At 41.1% G+C, this 21,276-nt stretch overlaps 1 protein-coding gene across 3 annotated transcripts in view; it reads right to left on the bottom strand.

Annotated features, from left to right (window-relative positions):
• The window catches only part of hmcn1 (hemicentin 1), a 108,147-nt gene that overhangs the window by 31,313 nt on the left and 55,558 nt on the right, over window positions 1-21,276 (bottom strand). For all 3 annotated transcript variants that reach the window (XM_084432798.1, XM_084432800.1, XM_084432799.1), the window contains exons 24-47: window positions 16,225-16,491; window positions 16,037-16,132; window positions 14,890-15,084; window positions 14,661-14,791; window positions 13,695-13,842; window positions 13,480-13,606; window positions 12,807-12,961; window positions 12,425-12,703; window positions 11,698-11,979; window positions 11,042-11,150; window positions 10,782-10,951; window positions 10,409-10,563; window positions 10,173-10,296; window positions 9,794-9,895; window positions 9,491-9,667; window positions 9,244-9,395; window positions 9,002-9,125; window positions 8,637-8,812; window positions 6,721-6,817; window positions 6,506-6,628; window positions 6,183-6,338; window positions 3,005-3,280; window positions 2,449-2,616; window positions 575-688 (exon numbers count right to left, since the gene is read on the bottom strand). In XM_084432798.1, the coding sequence (XP_084288924.1) occupies window positions 575-688; window positions 2,449-2,616; window positions 3,005-3,280; window positions 6,183-6,338; window positions 6,506-6,628; window positions 6,721-6,817; window positions 8,637-8,812; window positions 9,002-9,125; window positions 9,244-9,395; window positions 9,491-9,667; window positions 9,794-9,895; window positions 10,173-10,296; window positions 10,409-10,563; window positions 10,782-10,951; window positions 11,042-11,150; window positions 11,698-11,979; window positions 12,425-12,703; window positions 12,807-12,961; window positions 13,480-13,606; window positions 13,695-13,842; window positions 14,661-14,791; window positions 14,890-15,084; window positions 16,037-16,132; window positions 16,225-16,491 (3,903 nt within the window). The remainder of the gene's footprint in view (window positions 1-574; window positions 689-2,448; window positions 2,617-3,004; window positions 3,281-6,182; window positions 6,339-6,505; window positions 6,629-6,720; window positions 6,818-8,636; window positions 8,813-9,001; window positions 9,126-9,243; window positions 9,396-9,490; window positions 9,668-9,793; window positions 9,896-10,172; window positions 10,297-10,408; window positions 10,564-10,781; window positions 10,952-11,041; window positions 11,151-11,697; window positions 11,980-12,424; window positions 12,704-12,806; window positions 12,962-13,479; window positions 13,607-13,694; window positions 13,843-14,660; window positions 14,792-14,889; window positions 15,085-16,036; window positions 16,133-16,224; window positions 16,492-21,276) is intronic.

Genomic DNA, 21,276 nt, shown 5'->3' with positions numbered 1-21,276 from the left:
ATATAGCTGTATTCAGAACAAAAATAAAAAATTGCTCCATATATTGAGCTGTTAGGGTAGCAAGCTTTGAGTCGAACGCTCGGTTGTTGTAAATTTTTGTCACAAACATGACACAAAATTTAGACACAAACTGTTGAGTCAAGCTCAAGATATTTTCATGTTTTATTAAATGACATAAAATCCATTACGTTTTTTACGTGTCTTGAAAAAGCCAGTTGCTAAAAAGTGCTGTGTTCATTTGTTAATATTATCTTGATGAACAAAACATGAAAGTATCATAAACTTGTGTTGGTCAGAGAGCTTATTTTCTACAATAATCCAAGTAAAATCCTATTGGCTTTTTTCAAGGGAACCAGGGTAATGCCAACTTCTGGGTCGGCCTACAAAAATATGTCATTCTCTTAGCACTCTATTGGAATAATCTGTGAGTATTAGTCAGTTTTCGTGAGAAGTACTACTGTTGCGGAGTTGTTGCCTGTGAAGATTGTTTCAAATCAAGAAGCTAGCTGCCTATGTAAAGAGCAGACAGACAGCTACAAAAAACAACCCAAACTCATGTACAGTGCTGTGTTACCCAGGACATTTAAGTCGAAGTTCTTCCGCTCCTCTCCAGCAGAGTTGGACACGATGCAGGTATATCTCCCAGCATCCTCACTTGCAGCATGCATCAAACGCAGGCCTCGTCCTCCTGAGATTATTATAGACATATATGAGACTCATCTGTTGACATGCTAACTGGTAACAGCACAGGTGACTGAATGATGGAATGAATTGCACATTTCTGCACATTGAATTAAAAGGATAGGCCGTTTGTACTTCTCTTAGGGAATTACTTAATCAGCTATAAATCAAGAGCCTGAGATTTACTCAGAGGAGAAATCCATCTGCAGAACGAATTTCGAGTTTCACTTTGTATTTGAAAAAACAGGCTTCATAAATGTCCCTATTGTTTTGGTAAGAAACAGGAGACCTTCAAGTTAACAGCTGTTCAAACAGAGCTTAACCCATCAACACAAGTCAAACGTCCCATTTTCACTCTTTAAACGAATAATTATCACTCCCCAGGAGAGCGCTAAGCTGATCACCTGAACAAATACGTCATTCTCTTTCCTTCCCTGGTGTCCCTTTCTCTTACAATGAGGAAAGGAGTTTGTGGTCAGCCAGGAATGATATACAGTAAATCTTTGGATGAGCTTTGCAATAGGGGTGGGAATCACAGTGTACTCACGATATGATACGATACATGATACATGGCTCACGATACCAATAATATCACGATACAGCAATTCTGCGATAATCAATATATTTCTAGACAATCCTTAATTGATACATCATGATATCTGTCTAACTGTGAAAACAAAATGCCAGTGAAAAGGTTAAGTGCAGGTTTTCTCTCTTTATTCAAGTCCAAACTGTTAGAAAACAGCACAAAAAGTTTTTCAGCCTGTAAATTAAATTGAACGTTTTAAGTAAATTAAACATTTTCAAGGAGATCAGGCTGATGGCGTTGCAAGTGGCTTTGCATGTTCGTGGTATTACCCGTGCACTTTACTTTTACCAGGCAGTTCTTGTATATTGCGTACTCTTTGTCGATTTTGTTTGTCCCATCTATGGTATAAAAGCCGAAGTGTGTCCAGACTTTGGACTTAAACGTGGCTGGGGCATCAATGATTTTACTCACAATGCTGTCCGCCATCCCGTTAAAAACCTCTTTTTCTTAGGCTAGTTAACTTATGTTCATGTTTCCCTCATTCATGTGTTGAGCGCCACCTCGAGAAGCCATGAAGTAGCGATGCTGGGAGCAGGGAAATCTATTTAGAGCGCCTTATTTTATTAATTAAATTATCGATATTTGGACCAGCGTATTGATTCTGGAATTGCACGGAGAAGGGCAACGGTATGTTTCCCTATCGATATTTTGTCCCACCCCTACTTTGCAATACAGGCAATAAGGCTAGCAACACTTCTAATCATTTATGGAGTGGCAATATTACCGACTAAATATGTGATCAATGTGTCTATCTTACATATTGTGGTCCTGTTTTCTGTCCAGCTCCATGTCTTTGTGGCATACTGGCGGACAGTCTGAGAATAGCTCAGCACAGACTCACTTACAATGTGGTTCATTTACGCAGGTGACCTCCGGGAAGTTTATGATGTCTAAGGTTACAGTGATGGATGTACCTCATACTTGCTGCTAGCAGAGGATCAGTCTCTGTTTACACTGGAAGCCGAAAATGGAGAGTTTATGAGAACATCTGTCTAGCTATTTTTCTTTTCAGTTACCCACTGATCTGTGGTGTTTGGCTGCTTACTGAAGCTATCTTGTTACTTGAGTTATTACACCTGGTTAACCAAGTCTGTTAACTGGTACTGAGCTCCTTACCTAGACTCAGTGGTGTAGACATTTTGGAGCAAGACAAATGCCTTCATTAAAGGAGTTGGTACCTGCGATGACCCGAACAGAGCTAGACATGCTGATCAGTTGGCCGTCTTTAAGCCACGTGATGGCTGGTGGTGGCATTCCAGAAGCTTCACAGGTGAGAACAACCGGGTTCTTCACAACAACACTCACATTCTCAGGCATCTGCGTCTGACCGATGATGGTGGGAGGAACTGAATAGATAATGCACATAAAATGTCAGTATATGAATGACAACAACAACAACAAAAAACCTAAACATATGGAATAAGTAACATTACTTTACTAGAGATATGAAAAGTTAGTTTGAATTTTGTTAGTATTATGAACAACAGTTACAGCTGAATTGATTTAACGCTAAAATAGTAAAAAATAATAGAATAAAATGATACACTAAAATAATAAAATGATAAAAAGATTATATTATAAAATATTTTTAAATAGTTAACATGATCAAATAATAACATCACCTAAACGTTTGGAAGACCAGTGGAAATTGAGAAAAGTTTTCAGGATAATCTATTTGGTGATGCTAGTGGCTCAGAAACTACACATAAAGAAAACTTTTGACTTTTTTCTTACCATGAATATTGACGTCATATTTCCTGTCAGCCTGTCCTGCCAGATTGACAGCGATACAGGTGTATCGTCCGGTGTCAGCCACTTGAGCATCCTGGATGCGTAAAAGTTGGGCCTCATTAAGTATTTGAAACCTGCTGCCGGTGCTCAGGGGTCTACCGTCTTTCATCCATGATATGGCAGGTCTGGGCACCCCATCTGCTTCACACTTAAGAGTGATATCTCCACCTCGCGTCACTGTCTCCTCATCCTGATTTGAGGAGCTGATGGAGGGACGAACTGTTTGGAGTGAAGGAAGGAAGAAACATGGTGGAATAAAGAGGATTACTGTATCTTTGTGAGGTGCATTTGAGTTGGAGTCTGGGTGATATGGCCCAAAAAAAACTATTGCAATTTTCCATTCAATATCCATATTTATCAGGGTATTAATTTCATACCATTGATGGGGAAGGAAATGCATTACACATGTTTGATAGACTGTGTTTTCTGTTCCCTTTCAAGGGAACTCACGCTGCGTCGAATGATAACACTATGGGGGAACGCCTCTGCGTGACTGTCGTCTGAAGTATAGGGGGTCACAGACCTGTCTCTCCGGACTACCAAGGAGACGGCTCGTGCCATCGCCGCTCCATGGCAGCATTAGTAGCTACGAAGAGGCAACTCTGGGTAAACCTCTCTGGCATCAAGGAGAAGGATAAGAGCTTACTCCTTGATGCCCTGCTGTCACCTTCTGGCCTCTTCCGTGGCTCGGTCAATTCGGATGTCGAGAGGTTCCAGGAGGCTAAGCAACAATCAGCCACATTCCAGAGGTTCAACCCTCACTGCTATCAGGGGGCAGCCCCAGCCATCAACATTGAGCTCCTTCCACAGACAGCAGCAGAAGCCTTGCTGCTCGAGCCCCCCCTCAAAGAGCCTGGGGGGTCAAAGCAGCATCCTTGCCCGAAGCCTCCTAAAGAGAAAACAGATCTGAGAAATGTCATTCTCGCAAAGAAAGCTTTGGGAGAGAGGTCCTGATGTCAAACGTAGGCGGTCCCCCCCCCAGGGGCAGCGACGAGAATTCGCTCCTCCAAGGAGCCCTCAGAAAATCGAATTGTTAACCCTGCCGCCTTTGGCAGGGTGCATTGGTTTCCAAACGAACACACATCTCAGTGTTCACCCAAGTTTGTTGCGGCCCTGCAGAGTTCGTTCCATCCAAGGAGGCTTGTAGAAAAATCAGTCTGTTTGTTCCCTGCCTGCCAGCCGCTTCAGGGCACCGAGCACAGTATTCAGAGTATTCCCGAGGTCAGCCTCGAGAGGCTGGTCCCCCTAGTACACTACATGGAGGCTTGGAGTCTCCTTCCAAATGTCTCTCAGTGGGTCCTGTGTACAATAGAAAAAGGGGTACAGAATCCATTTTGGAAACCTTGGTTCCTGTCCCAGGGCACGGTGTTAAGAACATCTTGTCATCGGAAAACAGTGACAACAGGTGTGTCCCTCACGGGCTGGGGAGCGGTCATGGAAGACGGCTCATCATGGGGTCTGTGGAGAGAACATCATCTTTCTTGGCACATAAAATGCCTAGAGATGTTGGCTGTACTTCTAGCTCAGAGGTACTTCCTCCCGTATCTAAGAGGCCATCATGTTCTAGTTCGAACAGACAATATGTCATTGGTCTCATACATAGACACATAGTGATATTTCTGTTTTTCTTTTTTAATAAATGTGCAAAAATGTCAACAATTCTGTGTTTTTCTGTCAATCTGGGGTGCTGTGTGTACAATAATGAGGAAAAAAATGAACTTAAATGATTTTAGCAAATGGCTGCAATATAACAAAGAGTGACAAATTTAAGGGGGTCTGAATACTTTCCGTACCCACTGTATATGGATGTTTTTTCTTATCACTTTTAATGATAAAGGCGTTAAACGTTACTCGATTCAGTCTGCCTATCTGTGACGTCGTCGCCATGCGTGACGCGCCAGCAGCAGCGCAAAGACAACAAGCAGCGCAAAGTCTCTCACCTCAGAAAAACTGACTTTCCTGTCCTCTCAGCCGCTATACTGGTAAGTCATGTGTGTTGCTATTTATCAGGAGCAGTTTCCATGTTTCTTTACCAGTTCTTCTAAGTATTGTTTATCACCATGGTAGCCTAATTGTTGATTGTTTCCATAACAAAATGCCACTTACTGGTTATTTTGTATATTTTTATTTGACTGTGGTGGCTCATACCAAGATTGTATTAACAAAAACTAGTTTGGGACTGCTATTTAATAGCTTAACCTCGCAGTGCCTACTGTTTATCAGTATTTGTCATATTCTTACAAAAAAAAAAGTGTATGTTAAGTAAAGGGGGACAGAACTTGTGTGTCAACAATTTTTGTGTAAACAAATGTATTATAATAGGCCTATATAATTCCTAAAAAGGTGGGTCGCGGCTTGATGACCATGGGGAAATGTGGGTCCCATGGCCAAACTATTCAAAACATCATTCAATATTGTGATAATCGTAATTAATAATCACAATTACAATTTCAAGGGAATAATCGACAATTATAATTTTTGTCATAATCGTGCAGTCCTACTTTATTCAAATAAAATGTGAATGCATTTGACATTAATTGTTGTTTACTTGTTTGTTTATATCCATAATTAATTGAAACCTGATTCCCTTACAAGAATATTTGGCTAAAAAGTCACTGAATCGATTTCAAGTCACTGAATCATTTCGGATCGTATCGTTCTAAATGAACCAATATCGTCCTTGAATTGTATCGACAACCACGAATCACGATACGAATCGAATCATTGTTAAAACGAATCGTTACACCCCTAATCCTCATGATAACTTTAATTAACTTTACATTAAGTAAATCCACTTCAAAAGCGAATTACTCTTGGACAGCAATGCCATAGAAATATACAGAGCGACCGCAAAAACGGAAGTTCAAAGACAATATTCTAAAGATGGCTGCGCCCTTGTTTCTCTGGCGCATAAGGTCTATACATTTTAAAATATCTTGTTTTTATGACCTCTGAGTCTCAGTGTGTGTTTCGTTCATTCATATAGAAACATGCAGAATATACACAATATGATATTGAATATGATATTGTGGATTTATTTTTCCAATAAATATCGATACTGATTTATCACCTAGTCCAAGATTGACCGATAGTGCCTGTAATGTAAGAGAAGATGCTGTACCGTAGACTTGCAGATAGTACTCTTTCATCGCACTGCCAGCTGCACTGGTGGCCAGACAGGTGTAAGAGAAAGCGTCTGCCTTCTCAGCACTGGAAATCTGCAGCTGCCGCCCACCAGAAAGAATACGCACACGTGAATCTCCCTTTAGCTCTGAGCCTAAGAGACACAAAATAATACACAAACTTAGAGTAAGGGTTTGTTGAAATGTGACTAATTATGAGTATGAGGTTGAAAATGACAATAAATGTGATGAGGATAGTGATGAGGAGTTTTATAATCTGTAGGAGGATGGTGATGATGAAAACAGTCATGATGAGCCTCACCGTTTTTCTTCCAGGTTAGACGGGGAGGAGGGATCCCACTGGACTCACAAACAAGTGTCATGAGGCTCCCCTCAATCACAGTCAGAGAAGACACCTCATCAGATCCACGGATACTGGGAGGAACTGGGGAAAAACAAATAATAGAAAGAGAAACAATTATATTATACATTATAATTTGACTCAAGTTCAGTTTATATTATATTTTAAGCACTCACCCCACACGTTCAGGTTATAGTGCTTCTCCGTTTTTCCTGCCACATTGATTGCCTCACATGTGTACCTGCCTGTGTCCTGCACCTGAGCACTGGTAATCTGCAAATACAAAATAATTATCAAATGAATAGCATCTAATGCCTTTTAAATTAAAAGAACAGCAATCCAAAATGACCTTCACTTGCTTCATGATGCTAGGGTGTTGTAATTTCCAGGGTGTAGTTATATCAGGGTACCCCCAGGATCCTCCAACTTAAATTCAAGGCTTTTTAAGACCTTTTTAATACCATTTCAAATGAAATTCAATGCCAACTTCGTACCAATTCCGACAGAAGTATGAGGGGAAAATGTAAAATCTGTATACATTTTAAACCCTAAAAAATAATTATGTACAAGTAGACTATTTGAATTAAAGAAAACATTTTATTTAAATGATCAGTCATATTTAATACATACACGGCAGCGTTGTAGCGTGCACGTGTGTAGGCCAATGTTAATTTTGACAGCCATTTTTGATTTAGTCTTACTCTTCATCTTCAGAAGAAAATGCTTATTGGTCTTAGTCACATTTGAGTCATTCTGCCTTTCATAGTTTTAGTTGACGAAATGTGTTTGCATTTTTTGTCAACTTTTAGTCATTACTTTTAGTCAAACTGCAGTTACTTTAATTTTGGTAACTATTTTATATGTAGCCTAGTCTTTAGACAGAAAATGTCATAATTATTCTCTCTAGGCCAATTCGATTAAGCTTATGAGAAATTAAAATTAAGCTAACAGGCTGTATTGACATTGCACTCTTTAGCAGTAGCACTTGTGCAATTCTACATATCCCTTTTCCTTAGTTCTCCAATTTTTTAGAGTGCCGTACCCCCTCTCTTCCACGACTGCAGTCACATCTTTCCATTAAGGGACAATATTTGCCCCATTTAATCGATTTTTCCATTTCATTTTTCACCTTTATAATACTTTTAAAAATAAATAATGCTTTAAATAAAACAATGTTCAATAAATATTCAATGTTAAAAAACGTTTAATATTAATAAAAATATGATATTAAAATCGCCAGTAGGTGGCGGTAACTCATTGTCTTTGTCAAAGCCACAGATTTTGTTGCAAAATAGAGCAATAAGCCTGTTTAAAATTTAGTACATCACTTAATGTTACCATTTTTTTTTTTTCTTTTACTGTTGTATAAAATCAATGTCACATTTGAAATCGTGTGGATAGTTGGGAAACATTGCATTCTTGCTCGCATAATGATCAACATTAAAAACACTGCTGTATATCAGCCTGCATTTTGATCGCAGATTTAGTCGCACAAACAGCGCAAGCAGCTCGTGACAGATATTCTCAAATGAAGATCGCTGAACTCCAGCTTGTCTGTGTTTTCAGATCATCCGCGCTTCTTCAACAATGTAGAGAGAGCGCGCGTGGATGGTTGTGGCCAGATACTACTGAAAAGACCGGGTAGAAAACATGCTCTTTTAACAGAAAAGCTCTGATTAGTAACCATCGTAACGGGTGCGCACGCTTTCGCGCGTTCTTCTATGACGTGAAGCGCGAGGTGCACTCAACGTTACGCGACTAATTTTTAATTAGTCTACATTAGTAACAGCTAATTTTGTTACGGTATGAATTTAATCATAGAAAAGGCAAAAAAAAATTAAGACCTTTGTAACGAAATTCAAGACTTTGTATACCAAATTCAAGGCTTTTAAGGCCTTAATTTGAGATTATCAAATTTAAGACTTTTTCAATGCTTTTAAGACCCCGCGGGTACCCTGTATATGGTTCCTATGGTATGCTGGGTGGTTGCTAAGGTGTTGCTAGGGACCTGCTAGTGTTATCTGGGTGATTGCTAGGTTGTTGCTTTCTGGCCCAAGTCAAAACAGCTTACAGGCTGATGAATGTACTGTACCTTCAGAAAGCTGCTGTCCTCTGACAGGCTTAGTCCTGGTTTTCTATATAGCGGTCGTCCGTCTTTCCGCCAGCTCAATGCAGGTGGAGGGATGGCATCGCTCTGACAATGCAGCTGCACTGACTGACCCATTAGAACAGTTTTGTTTACCTCCTCACCCATGATGTTGGGTGGCACTGAGGGACAGAGACACACACAGATAAATTCATCCTTGGTGAATAAAAGTGTTATCATAAAAAAAAAAAAAAAAACGTACTGACTTTTGAACAGTAGTGTAAACACATAGAAAATGACTTTGTACCAACTGAGTTACCCTGAAATACACAAATGATCAGGATTAGAGTAAGAGTGTTTTCTGAGCTCACCGTACACACGTAGGTCATATTCTCTGTGCTGTTCTCCACCTGCATTCACAGCCACACAGGTGTAATGACCTGTGTCACTGACCTGTGCACTAACGAATGACAACACCCTGCCACCAGACAATACCTAGTAAAGGAGGAAATTGAAAACTGATATAACATATTCTTAACCTTTAAGTAGAGTTGACTGCAAACCAATATGTACAAGTACGCATGACAGCATCCAAACTCCTACACGCACAGACCTGGATGCCATCTGAGAAGCTGGAGACAGGTCTGCCTTCTTTAAGCCAGGTGAGGCTGGGCATGGGAACTCCTGAGGCTTCACACTCTAACCTGACTGGCTCATTCACCACCACTGTTATCATTCCTCCTTTGCTAGAAATGGAGGGGGGAACTAATGGAAAGAGACAGAGAACATTAAATGATCAAAACCAAGAAATATGTCAGGAAACAGTCAAACTTTTGACTGAAAGATTGTTTCATACCCACCATACACCTGCAGACTGTATGTGAGCTCAGTGCTGCCGGCCACATTGATGGCCACACATTTGTAGAGTCCAGCATCTGACACCTGTGCCCGGTCAATTTCCAGCACCTGACCTCTACTCAGAATGTTAACACCTGCAGCGTTTGTCAATGGACGACTGTCTTTATACCACGTCACAGCTGCAGCAGAAAAGGCATGAGGGAAAAAATGAGTATAAACTACACCACCTGTACTTTTGTAAACTATTAGTTGCCAGTTCAAATGTAATATTGCCCTAAAAAAACGGGAAATGAAGTATGACTCACCTGGCAAAGGACTTCCTGTTGCCTTACACTTTAGCTGAATTTGGAAGCCAGCAAGGATGGTTTCATTGAGTGTCTCTCCAGCATACTGGATGCTGGGAGGTTCTATAAAACACATGCACAAACTTATTTACCATGATGCACGTTAGGGTATTTAGGTGAATTTAAATCAATCAGTCAATATACAGTATATATATATTTTTTTATTGATTTCATTCATTATAATGAGATGTTTTTAGAGGTTTAGATGAGATGTTGAATGGTTCTACAAATAGGCATTATGCAAAATATAATTTTTTATTTTATTTTTTTTAATTTGACAGTGTTTCAGAAAATCACAGTTAATATGCCTGTGCTGGCTGTTTTTATAAGTATTTCCTACCATGCACACTGAGGCGAATGTGCTGTTGTGCCTCGCCTGCCGCATTAGTTGCCACACACGTATATTTCCCAGCATCCTCCAGCCTGGCCTTCTTTATGTGCAATACCCTGCCTGCGGATTCCAGCTAAATGCCAGATGGAGAAATAATGAGAGAGGAGATAGTACATGTGGTTATGTAAACCTCCTCAAACACTTGATTTACTTTAAAAGGCTTCTGTCATGCTTTAAAGTCTGACCTTCAGAAATTCTTGTGTCGTGTCCACAGGACGGCCGTCTTTGAGCCATGTAATGCTGGGAGGTGGAATTCCACTGACCACACACTGAAGGCTGATTGATGTGTGGAGGACCACTGACCTCTCAGCTGGACCAGTAGAACGAATAGCTGGGGAGACTGACAGACAAATATTAAAGAAATAAACAATGAAATTTTACCAAACATGTCTCTGAAACTTATACTTTATAACTTTTTTATAACTTTTACTTTATAACTTAGAGAAACCTGAAAAGTCACCTTAGGCCTTCCTCTCTGTGAGCAGTTAAGGTAAACATCAAATAAAAATATTAGCAAGAATTGACAGATGTTAAATAAAAATCTATAATGATCATTACCATGTACAGACACTTTAAACTCTCTCTCTTGTTCTCCAGCCTCGTTGGTCGCTACACAGTGAAAAAGTGCTGTATCAGACACCTGAGCGCGCGAGATGACCAATCGACGGCCGTTTGATGTTATCCGCACCCCTTCGCCCTGCCTCACCGGTACGCCATCCTTCAGCCACCTTCAGATATAGACAGATGCAAATGAGCGACATTTCAGTTCTGCATATACAGTATGATTATGTCATGTGTGGATGTACTGAAGTCCTCACGTAATAGTTGGAGTAGGTGTGCCTGTAGCGTCGCAGTCCAGCTCTAGGATATTGTTGAGGATGACCGTGGCATCTGTTGTGTCGCTTGCCCCATCAACAACAGGAGGAACTAAATACACACACACAAAAATTATAGTCAAACACTACAGCATCTCCGGAATTGTAAACCAAACGTGTCTTTGAAATAATGCGTGAAAAAACTCACATAATGAAAACGCATAGAGAGTTAATAAATGCCACATGCTTGGGTCACATGGATACTGACTCTACCATTGCCCTTTAATCTTGCTGAATCTTTTATACATTTCCTTCATTTGTTGTTAACCAGTTTACTGGCTCATAAAACACTATGCTGTTGATTTCCTGCAATTTCATTCCAATGATGCAACACAAATGCGGACTGACTGATTATGGCGGTCTGTTGGATGCATGTATTAGGACCATAATGGTGTACAGATGTTTAGAAGATCAATGTGCAGATCGAGACATGATCTGTCTCGCTCATGAACACAAAAACACATGACACCTCAGTTCCTGATTCCTGTGGATAGTGAAGAGATTTAGAAGTACTTTGTGTTTTTTATCTCCCTGTTTAGGTGACTTTTTCTTGAATTTTAACAGATCACACAAAAAAATGTCAATGTGTGTCATTATACCTAAGACACTGACGTCATATTTGATCTCCCTCGCTCCAGCAACACTGGTAGCTACACAAACATATCGACCAGCATCAGATGGAAGTGCACTGAGGATTTCGATTTTGCGACCCTGCTCTAGAACACGCAGGTTCTCTCTAGCAGCCACCGGTGAACCATCCTTTAGCCAGGTCAGTGAGGGAGGAGGGTGACCTTCAGCTTCACATTTCAAAATCAGAGATTTACTGAGCACGACCTTCATGTCTGTGGGACCATCAGAACCGGCAGTGATGGAGGGGGGAACTGAATGATGACAAAAAAGGAAGAGTGCACATGAAAAAGTGTTACCAAAAGCTAAAACTAAATGGCAGTAAAGTATTAAAGTATTTGCATGTAATTTTTTGCACCAATACCACAATTTTCTACTGTACAAAGTCTGTAAAAAAAAAACAAAAAAAAAAACACTTTCTGACCAATGAAAAATACAGTTTTTTTCTATTGCTTTGTACAGTTTGTTACCTATTTACATATGTTTCTTTACAAATATACACTCCAATTCAAATGTAACAATATGAATTACTTCTTTTTTTTCACTGAATGGTATGTTTCTATGTTACTTTGTTTTTATTTACTGTTTATTCCTTTCTTTTAAAATGACTTTGAGTCTAAAAAACCAACCAACCAACAAACATACCTTAATAACAATTAAAAAAACAAAACACTAAAGAACTCTTTAGCAAGCCCTCACCATAGACATCAAGCTCATACATTTTCTCAGCGGTGCCGGCCACACTGGTGACTTTACAGGTGTACTGTCCAGCATCTGACATTTGAGCTCTTGAGATCTTAAGGAACTGCCCTCGGTCCACATACTGGGTCTGTCTGCTGGACAGAATGACCTCTCTGTTCTTGTACCATGTGATGGCAGGGAGTGGCACACCCCGTACCTCACACTCCAGAGTCACCACATTACCCAGCAGAACTGTCACTTCAGAAGACGTGTTTCCTCCCTTAATGCTGGGTGGCACTGAGATGGTAGAATGGAAGGACAGACAGAAAGGGCAGCAAATTTAGTATTCTGTCGATGTAAAACCCATATTTGAAACCTAAGATATTATGAGTCAAATTACCAAAGATACTGAGGTTAAAATCTTTGGACTGCTTTCCTGCAGCGTTGGTGGCGCTACACTGGTATCGTGCCTGGTCACCTAAGCGAGCACTCATTATCTTCAACTGCTGTCCTCGGTTTGAAACTTCAATATTGTTGTCACCCAAAAACACTGGCCTAAAACACAGAGTGAAAAGGACAGATAACGCTAATTCCCCTAGTATTGTTTCAAAATGTAAGAATCAGGGGGGAATTCACTGAAAATGAATTGCACACCCGATAGTGTTTATTTGCAAGCACAGTGTTGATTTAGCACCTTATTAGCAAAAGGAATTAAGCTAATCAAGTAAGGATACAAACATTACTAACATCTATTGGAGAATGCAATTTGCAAGACACAGTTGCCAAAAGTCAGGGCTGGGTTATGGAGGATGCCAAAATTAATTTGGTAAAAGCACAACATTAATTGTGCCAGGCAGGAGTTTTGTGATTCTATAAGCATAATTTGAAGACTAAAGATGTTTATGCTTGAAACATTGACAACAAATTGAAATACTCATGCATTTAGTACCTGGTTTAACTAGGTTTCGGGTGGTTAGCGAATAAGCGCAAAAGTGGTGTGACTTTTTAGTGAATTCACCCCTCTTTTTTTAGAGAAGAATTAAGTTTTCTTTAAGCTTTTTGGAGTAACTTACTTCCTGTCTTTGTACCACTGAATTGTGGGAAAGGGATCGCCTTTGACCCTGCATTCCAGAATGATCTCTTGATTAAGCACGGCAGAGAGGTCACGTGACCCAACTGTCCCAATGATCGTAGGAGGAACTAAAAAGACATAATACCAGCTTGTAAAAAGACAACACTGTTGATGTCATACATCATAGTAAGTGGATGTTATTGCAGAATATTTTACCCAACACATCTAAGTAAAAGTCTCTCTCTGTGCTTCCAGCAATGTTGATGGCCTTGCAGGTGTAGCGTCCGGCATCTGCAACAGCCGCTTTCAAAAGCTTAAGAGTTTTGCCCTTCTGCAGAATCTGCACATCGCTGCTAGAAACCACCTGGTTAAATAATACAAGCTATTGAGAAATTATAAATAACAAAATCAACAAATATTAACAGAATTCCTTAAACACTGCAAGTGAATTTGAACTATTTTAAAAATATTGATTAGAATAAATAACTTAAAAACATCCAATATTAATAAAAGGCATTAATAATGATTATCTTTTGTGAAAAAAAAAATCCTATTCTAAGATGAATCTGAATCAGCAGCCTTGAGACAGCTATCCCTGGAGTGTGATTAGAAATGTCCTAATTGTTGACTTCATTCTGAAATTGATTCTAGTAAAAGCACATTTATGAGAAGCTCTGGGGTTTTTATGACTGTTCTTGGAGCACAAACCCAGTGATCAGAGGGAACTCATTTGTGATTGGCCTCATTGAAGGAAATACCACTTTTATTTCTCATTAGACTTCTTTTTAACTGGTTTAACTTTATGCACATTTAACAATGTGAAATGGCATTTGCAATACGCTTAACTTCCATAAATGTGATGTAATTCCAAATAGAATATTCAGTGGGAAATAATGTATGGCTGGACTTGATTTTATTCACTGGGAAGTGACTGGATTGGAACGTCTTAGGCTACAATATCTTTTTTTATTAAATCATTATTATTATTATTATTATTTAATCATAGTCTTGGTTAGGTCTATAATAAGGACTACAGTTCTTGGTTAGGTCAGCAAAAAGGTTGCCTCAGAAGCAGTTTTTTTTCTTTACATTTTTTTTAACAATGGGGTCAGTTTTCATCACATGTTATTGTTAATGTCGGACCCCGTGTCAAGGTGTGAATTAATAAACAGCAGCACTGACCACGACTCCATCTTTGTACCAGGTGATGACAGGTACAGGTGTGCCTGTGACATCACACACCAGGTTGGATGGTTGATTCATCACTACAGAGACATTGGACAGCAAGCCATTGTCTCGAATATCAGGTGGGACTGGATTAAGGGGAAGGAGGAGAAAAGAGAAGAGAAAGATTGTGAAATTTGCTGAAAGCGAAACAAGCTTAAGAAATGTTTCAAACTGTTACACTAACCATTGACCTTAAGCTGGTATTTTTTCTCTGTTGTACCAGCATCATTGACAGCCATGCAAGTGTACTCCCCATTATCCAGAGGGGACACTGAGGCCAGGATAAGAAGTGTGCCATCCTCTAAAATTGATACACCTGGCTCATTCCCTGTCAACTCCTGACCATTCCTAGACCATTTTATTACTGGCTCAGGAGTGCCTGCAACAGACAGAACAAAGGGAGTTGAGTAACAACTAATAAAAACATATTAAATTAAACAATATTGTGAATATCCCAGTGATTTTAATGACATTTTTGACCATTATGTTTCCTACAGAAGGCAACATTAGACTAGATTTGCAATCCTTCCTTGTCCTGCAGCTCATTTTTCTTTGATTCATTTCCATGAACCACATCAAGCTGTTAAGGAACTGTCAATGAACTGATTCAAAACTCTGATTGAACTATTTGATTGTGTCATCACTAAATAACTAGTCTTTGCATAGAATTTTTTATATGTTAAAATGTTTTAGTAAAAAAATATACACAACTGTTCAAAAGTTTGGAGCTAGTAAGATTTTTTTGACAGAAATGTATATTTTTTTATTTAGCAAGGACACATTACAATGAGCAAAAGACATTTATAATGTTAAAAAAAGATTTCTGTATGAGATAAATGTTATCTTTTAGAACTATCCATCAAATAATATTAAACTTTCTCATTTTAAAATATATTAAAATAGAAAAATGTTCACAATAGTACTGATCAAATTAATGCAGCCTTGGAGACCATAAGAGACTTCTTTCAAAATCATTTAAAAACCGACCCTACGTACAGTACTTACAGACCCTTACCGACCCCAAACTTTTGAACAGTATTGTACGTAGGTAAATACACCCATTTATTACCTTATACTGCATTGGCCAGTAAATTAAAATGATTAAATAGGATTCTTGATTTAGTAAAAAACATGTACTGATATTTTAAACAAAATTAAATATCTAGATTTTTTTAACTAGTGTTTTAGTTTTGTATTTCAGACCAAATATACACATATCAGTATATTAAATATTGTAATTTTAGTTAAATCGCCCAGTTCTAGTGACATATCAGCATCTAGTGATCTTAGTGTATGAATGGTGATTTCTGATGATTCAGGTGCATGTTCACCTTTGGCAGGACAGGGGAAGGCAATTTGCTGGTTAGCCACTCTCTCTTGTAAAGGGCTGTTGAAAGGGGGCTCAGAAACCTCCACCACAGGAGGGACTGTGGAGGGAAGGAGGCAATACATGAGATTTATAGTTCACTTAAAGCCAAATAGCTGTAATCACAACAATAGTTGCCAATATCTTTCTGACCTTGTACATGGAGCTGAATGATGGCTTCATCTTGCCCGGCAATGTTGGAAGCCACACAGGTATAGACGCCCTCATCAGTAAGCCCCACTTGGTTCAGAGTCAGAGCCCCATCTGAAATCCTGTAATGAGACCCGTCCAACAGAGTAGCACCATCCTTCAGCCAGGACACAGAGGGTTCTGGGACTCCCTGTGCGACACAGGGCAGGTCTATGGCATGTCCCACCTGAACTTTCATGGCTCGAGGACCTGCACGGATGCTGGGAGGAACTGAGAGGGTAAAAAGAGAGAAAGTGGTATTAAGAGTAGAGAGAAGTAGAAAACACACGCTCTTGCATAACATGTCATTTGAAGTTACTGATCATTTTCTCACATCATTTTTGGGTGTTAATCTTCCTGATGAGACATTTGGTAACTGTGATAAATCAGACAGCGCATTCCTCTTTGCTGTAGCTTTCATTTCTCAGACTCAGTTCTGCTAAAGTATTTGCTCACAGTTTTACAGAAAACTGTAATCAAGATTAAACTAAGGGTTTAATTGTAGTCATTATAGATACCTCTATTAAATTTTCACTTACAGATGTGTCTGAGTGTGCTCAGAGTGGCTTATGTTTGTAAGATTCTATAATTATTATTGTCAGGTTTTGCTTAGAGTGACTGAGGCACAGCTGATCTCTCCTTCCATGCTTTTTCATACATCACATCAGCCCTGCTGAAGTTCAAATGTGGGTGTTAGGAGGTCAATGAATCTGACTTGGCCTCTTAACACCCATGTAAACACTCTCATGTGCACAGTCACTACGCAGTGTAATAAATATAAGCAACTATATCTAAATATGCATCACAATAAAATTTATCGCAATATCTTTCAAATTTCTGTCTTACTTTTGTGCATGCAAATACCTTAAACCTTAAAAAAGATGACCGTAAAAGTCTTTTAAATAATCTTTCATTAAGTTTATTTTCTTGCCCCCATCGGCAGTATTTGTTGTTTCTCTTTTTTAATGATTAAAGCAAGCTTGTTTTAACAAAATATAGTTTTGTATAGGTTTGTGCTTTAAACAAGAAAAATCTTCAGAAAAAATCAACACAAATAAAGTTTTCTCATTTGTCACCAATGGTGTGTGTGTATGTATGTGTGTGTGTGTGTGTGCACACACAAGAGAGAAACAAAACTCTAGTTATGCATGTAACGCTAGTTACGTATGTAACTGTGGTTCTGTGAATTCCGGATGACCACCAGAGGCAGTGCAAAGCACTAGTGGGTAATCGCTGCGCCAGCTAGATAGATCGAGAAGAATATAACAACAAAGTCACGTCATGATGCAGACCGAGACGCGAGGAAAGCGAGGACACAGCGACTCGGTGCCCAGCCTCAGAATGCTTTCTCGCGCATTCCGAGTGACGAGGGACTCTGGCGGTCATCCGGAATTCACAGAACCACAGTTACATACGTAACTAGCGTTCTGTTTCATTCCTACTGACCGCCAGAGGCAGTGCAAAGCACTAGTGGATGACGCATATCAACACAGTCATGAGGAATGCCACCCACCTGCAAACATCAGGGTTGCTCCAGAAGGACTGCAGAGCTCACATCATGGGAAGCAGCCACGTTAACCTTGTAGAACCGCGCAAAGGTACATGGAGAAGACCAGGTAGCAGCTTCGCACACATCTGCCAAGGAAACTCCCTGTAAAGTGGCCCAAGATGAAGACACGGCCCTAGTGGAGTGACAAGTAACCCCCACTGGTAAGGGTTGATGAGATTTATTATACGCCAACTTTATCGTCTCGACAATCCAGCGTGATAGTCTCTGTTTGGACAAAGGTGCACCCTTGCGTACCTCACCATAACAGACAAATAACTGATCTGTCTGTCTGAAAGAAGCGGTAGACTTAACATAGCACTTTAAAGCTCGTACAGGACACAGAAGATGAGACCTCCCCCCATCTGTATCTGAGTGATTGAAAGGCGGCTGAAAAGCCAGATGAATAGACTGATTCACAAATTGTGGTAACAAAACTTTAGGGAGAAAGGCTGGATTAGGCCGAAGAATGACCCCAGAATCCTCTGGTAACCAGCGTAAACACAATTCACTCACTGACAAGGCATGAAGTTCACCAACACGTCTAGTGGAAGCAACGGCCAACAAAAAAGACACTTTTAAGGCCAACCACGTAATATCTGCAACATCTAACGGCTCAAATGGTGGTGTACAAAGGGACTCTAGAACAAGCGGTAAGTCCCACACAGGAAAAGGAGTAGAACGAACAGGCTTTAAACACCTCGCTCCCTTCAGAAAACTACAAACAAGGTTATGAGACCCAAGGGAAGCACCAGCAACCGGGTCATGATAAGCAGATATGGCAGCAACATAAACTTTTAAAGTGGAGGCCGCCCTGTTGTCATCAAATAGATGCTGCAAGAAACTCAAAACTGTCGGCACAGTACAGTGAACTGGGTCAATTCCTTGATCTCTGCACCAAGAAGAAAATATCCTCCAACGAGCAGCATAAAGCTGTCGTGTCGAAGGAGCCCTAGCGTTGCCGATAGTGTTCACTACTGCTGGTTCACAATCCATTAACTGTGATCTGGACCCAAGGGCCAAACCCAGAGCTGAAGACGAGTTGGATCTGGGTGCCAAACACGGCCGCGCATCTGAGAAAGAAGGTCCCGTCTGGTGGGAAGCTGCCATGGTTCGCCTTGTAACAGACTCAGAAGGAGAGGAAACCATAGCCTGGATGGCCATCGAGGTGCCACTAAAAGCACCCTGTGCTTGTATAGGAATATACGATGTAATGTTTCCCACAGAAGTGGAAATGGAGGGAACGCATACAACAGGCAACTCGGCCACTCGTGGGCTAATGCATCCTGTCCCAATGGGCTGGACGTCTCGGCTCTCGCGAACCACCAGCGGCAATGAGTGGTCATTTCCGATGCAAACAGGTCGACCTCTGCCTTGCCAAACCGTTGCCAAATCAACTGTACTACATCCGGGTGAAGTCTCCATTCCCCCGGGAGCAGCAGATCCCTGGACAGAGCATCCGCCACTTGATTGTCCAATCCCGGGAGATGAACTGCCCTTAATGAGGCCAGCCGGCCCTGAGACCATGTGAGGATCTTGCGAGTTAGCAGTAAAGACGTAAGAGACCTGGTGCCGCCCTGATGATTCAAATGAAAGACTGTCGACGTGTTGTCGGACCGGACAAGCACATGACGACCCATCAGGTTTGGTAAGAAGTGTTGTAGAGATAAGTACACTGCCTTCAACTCCAGGACGTTGATATGTTCTAAGGCCTCCCTGGGTGACCAGTGACCACCAATTCCCCTCTGGTTCCACGCTGCCCCCCATCCTGTTAGTGAAGCATTGGTCGTGATCACTTCCCGACGGGAGGACACCACCCCTAGAGGCACACCGGCTTTCAGAAATGTTACCCTTTTCCAGGGTTTCAATGCACGGACACAGGCAGGCGAAACGACAATCATGCAATGGCGATGTCTCGCTGAATCTAGCCCTAAGCTGTTGCAAGCCCAAGGGGATCACGGATGTAGCGGCAGCTAACATCCCCATTAGTTGCAGAAGGACACCATAAGGAAGTTTTGTCCTCTGACCGAAACGAGTCAGTAAATGACAAATATTGTCTGTTCGTGCGTGAGACAATGTGGCAGACACTGTGATTGAACTGAGTGTTATTCCTATGAAGGTTATGGTCTGTTCTGGGACCAGATGACTCTTTGTGTTGTAATGGGAATTTTAGTTTTCACACTCTAGGTGTGCTCCTGACCCCTTGGGATCAGAGGTGGTCCCATTTGGGACTTCTGAGTTTGTAGGAATAAACTCAGCAGGATTAGGTCACTAGCAGAGAAACCTTCCCTTGTTTAGATAAGGGCCTGTGAGCAGAAGACCTTGAAGGTACTATAAAGGCTCCTCTGCCCTCCCTCCCTTCGTCGCACTTGTTCCACAGACTGTACTAATGACTTCTGTGTGGCAACTGGGCCTTCTTGCAAGAATAAAATACTTTTTTAATGATCATTTGAATTTCAGAGTGTCTCTTACGCAGTTGATGATTGTTTAATGAAAAATTGCCACTACAGTGTTGTTCACAGTAAGGCCCAACTTCTGGATATGCTCCAGCACAATCCTGGTGTTGTGTAACACATGTCGTCTTGTTGGGGCACAGAGCAGCCAATCGTCTAAGTAGGGCAGAATCCTCATGCCCTTGGACCAAAGAGGAGTCAGGGCCGCACTCATGCATCTTGTGAAAACACGAGGAGCCAGAGATAGACCGAATGGTAGAACTCTGAACTGATATGCTTGATTCTGAAAGCTGAATCTTAGAAACTTCCTGTGGTGGGGAGCAACAGGAACATGGAAGCAAGCGTCCTTCAAGTCCACACTCACGAACCAGTCTCCTTTTGTCACAGATAGAAGAACGTCGACTGTGCGTAACATTCGGAAAGGAAGAGACTTTAAGAACACGTTTAGGCGCCTCAGGTCCAGAACTGGACGAAAACCGCCATCTTTCTTTGGAACAAGGAAGTACGTGGAGTAAAACCCGTCCCTCTGACTGAGGGGAAGAACTTTTTCTATGGCTCCTTTCAGTAAAAGTGAATGAATTTCTAAGGAAAGGGCCATTGAACTGGTTACATCTTTGACAACTGTCGGAAAGATTCCTGAAAACTTGGGAGGCCGGCGTCGGAATTGCAGAGTGTATCCCCTGCTCAAAGTCGCCAGAACCCAGGGGTCGGACACTGAATTTTCCCAGTAATGTAGATGCTGCACAGTGAAATGACCGACCGCCGGCCCCATAGCTTAAGGGTTTTTGGCCTCTGCCTTTAGGACCTGTGGGGGGGCGCTGACGTGGTCTCCCCTGCTGGTGACGGTGAAAAGGGCGGTGTCCCTGGGCCTCCTCAGCCCCTCTATGCCGCTGTGGAGCCTGAAGCTGAGAAACGTTCTGCGATACGTCAACGCTCGCTGACTCTAATGTGTTATTGCAGGCAAGAAGCAGCTGGCAGATAGTATTCTCAGCTCGAGTTATATAGGCTACCGACTCG

This window comes from Rutilus rutilus (genome assembly GCF_951802725.1).
Source record: "Rutilus rutilus genome assembly, chromosome: 15".
NCBI classification, from domain to species: Eukaryota; Metazoa; Chordata; class Actinopteri; order Cypriniformes; family Leuciscidae; genus Rutilus; species Rutilus rutilus.
Note: the sequence above shows the minus strand (reverse complement) of the source record. Positions and strands in the feature narration are given on the sequence as shown.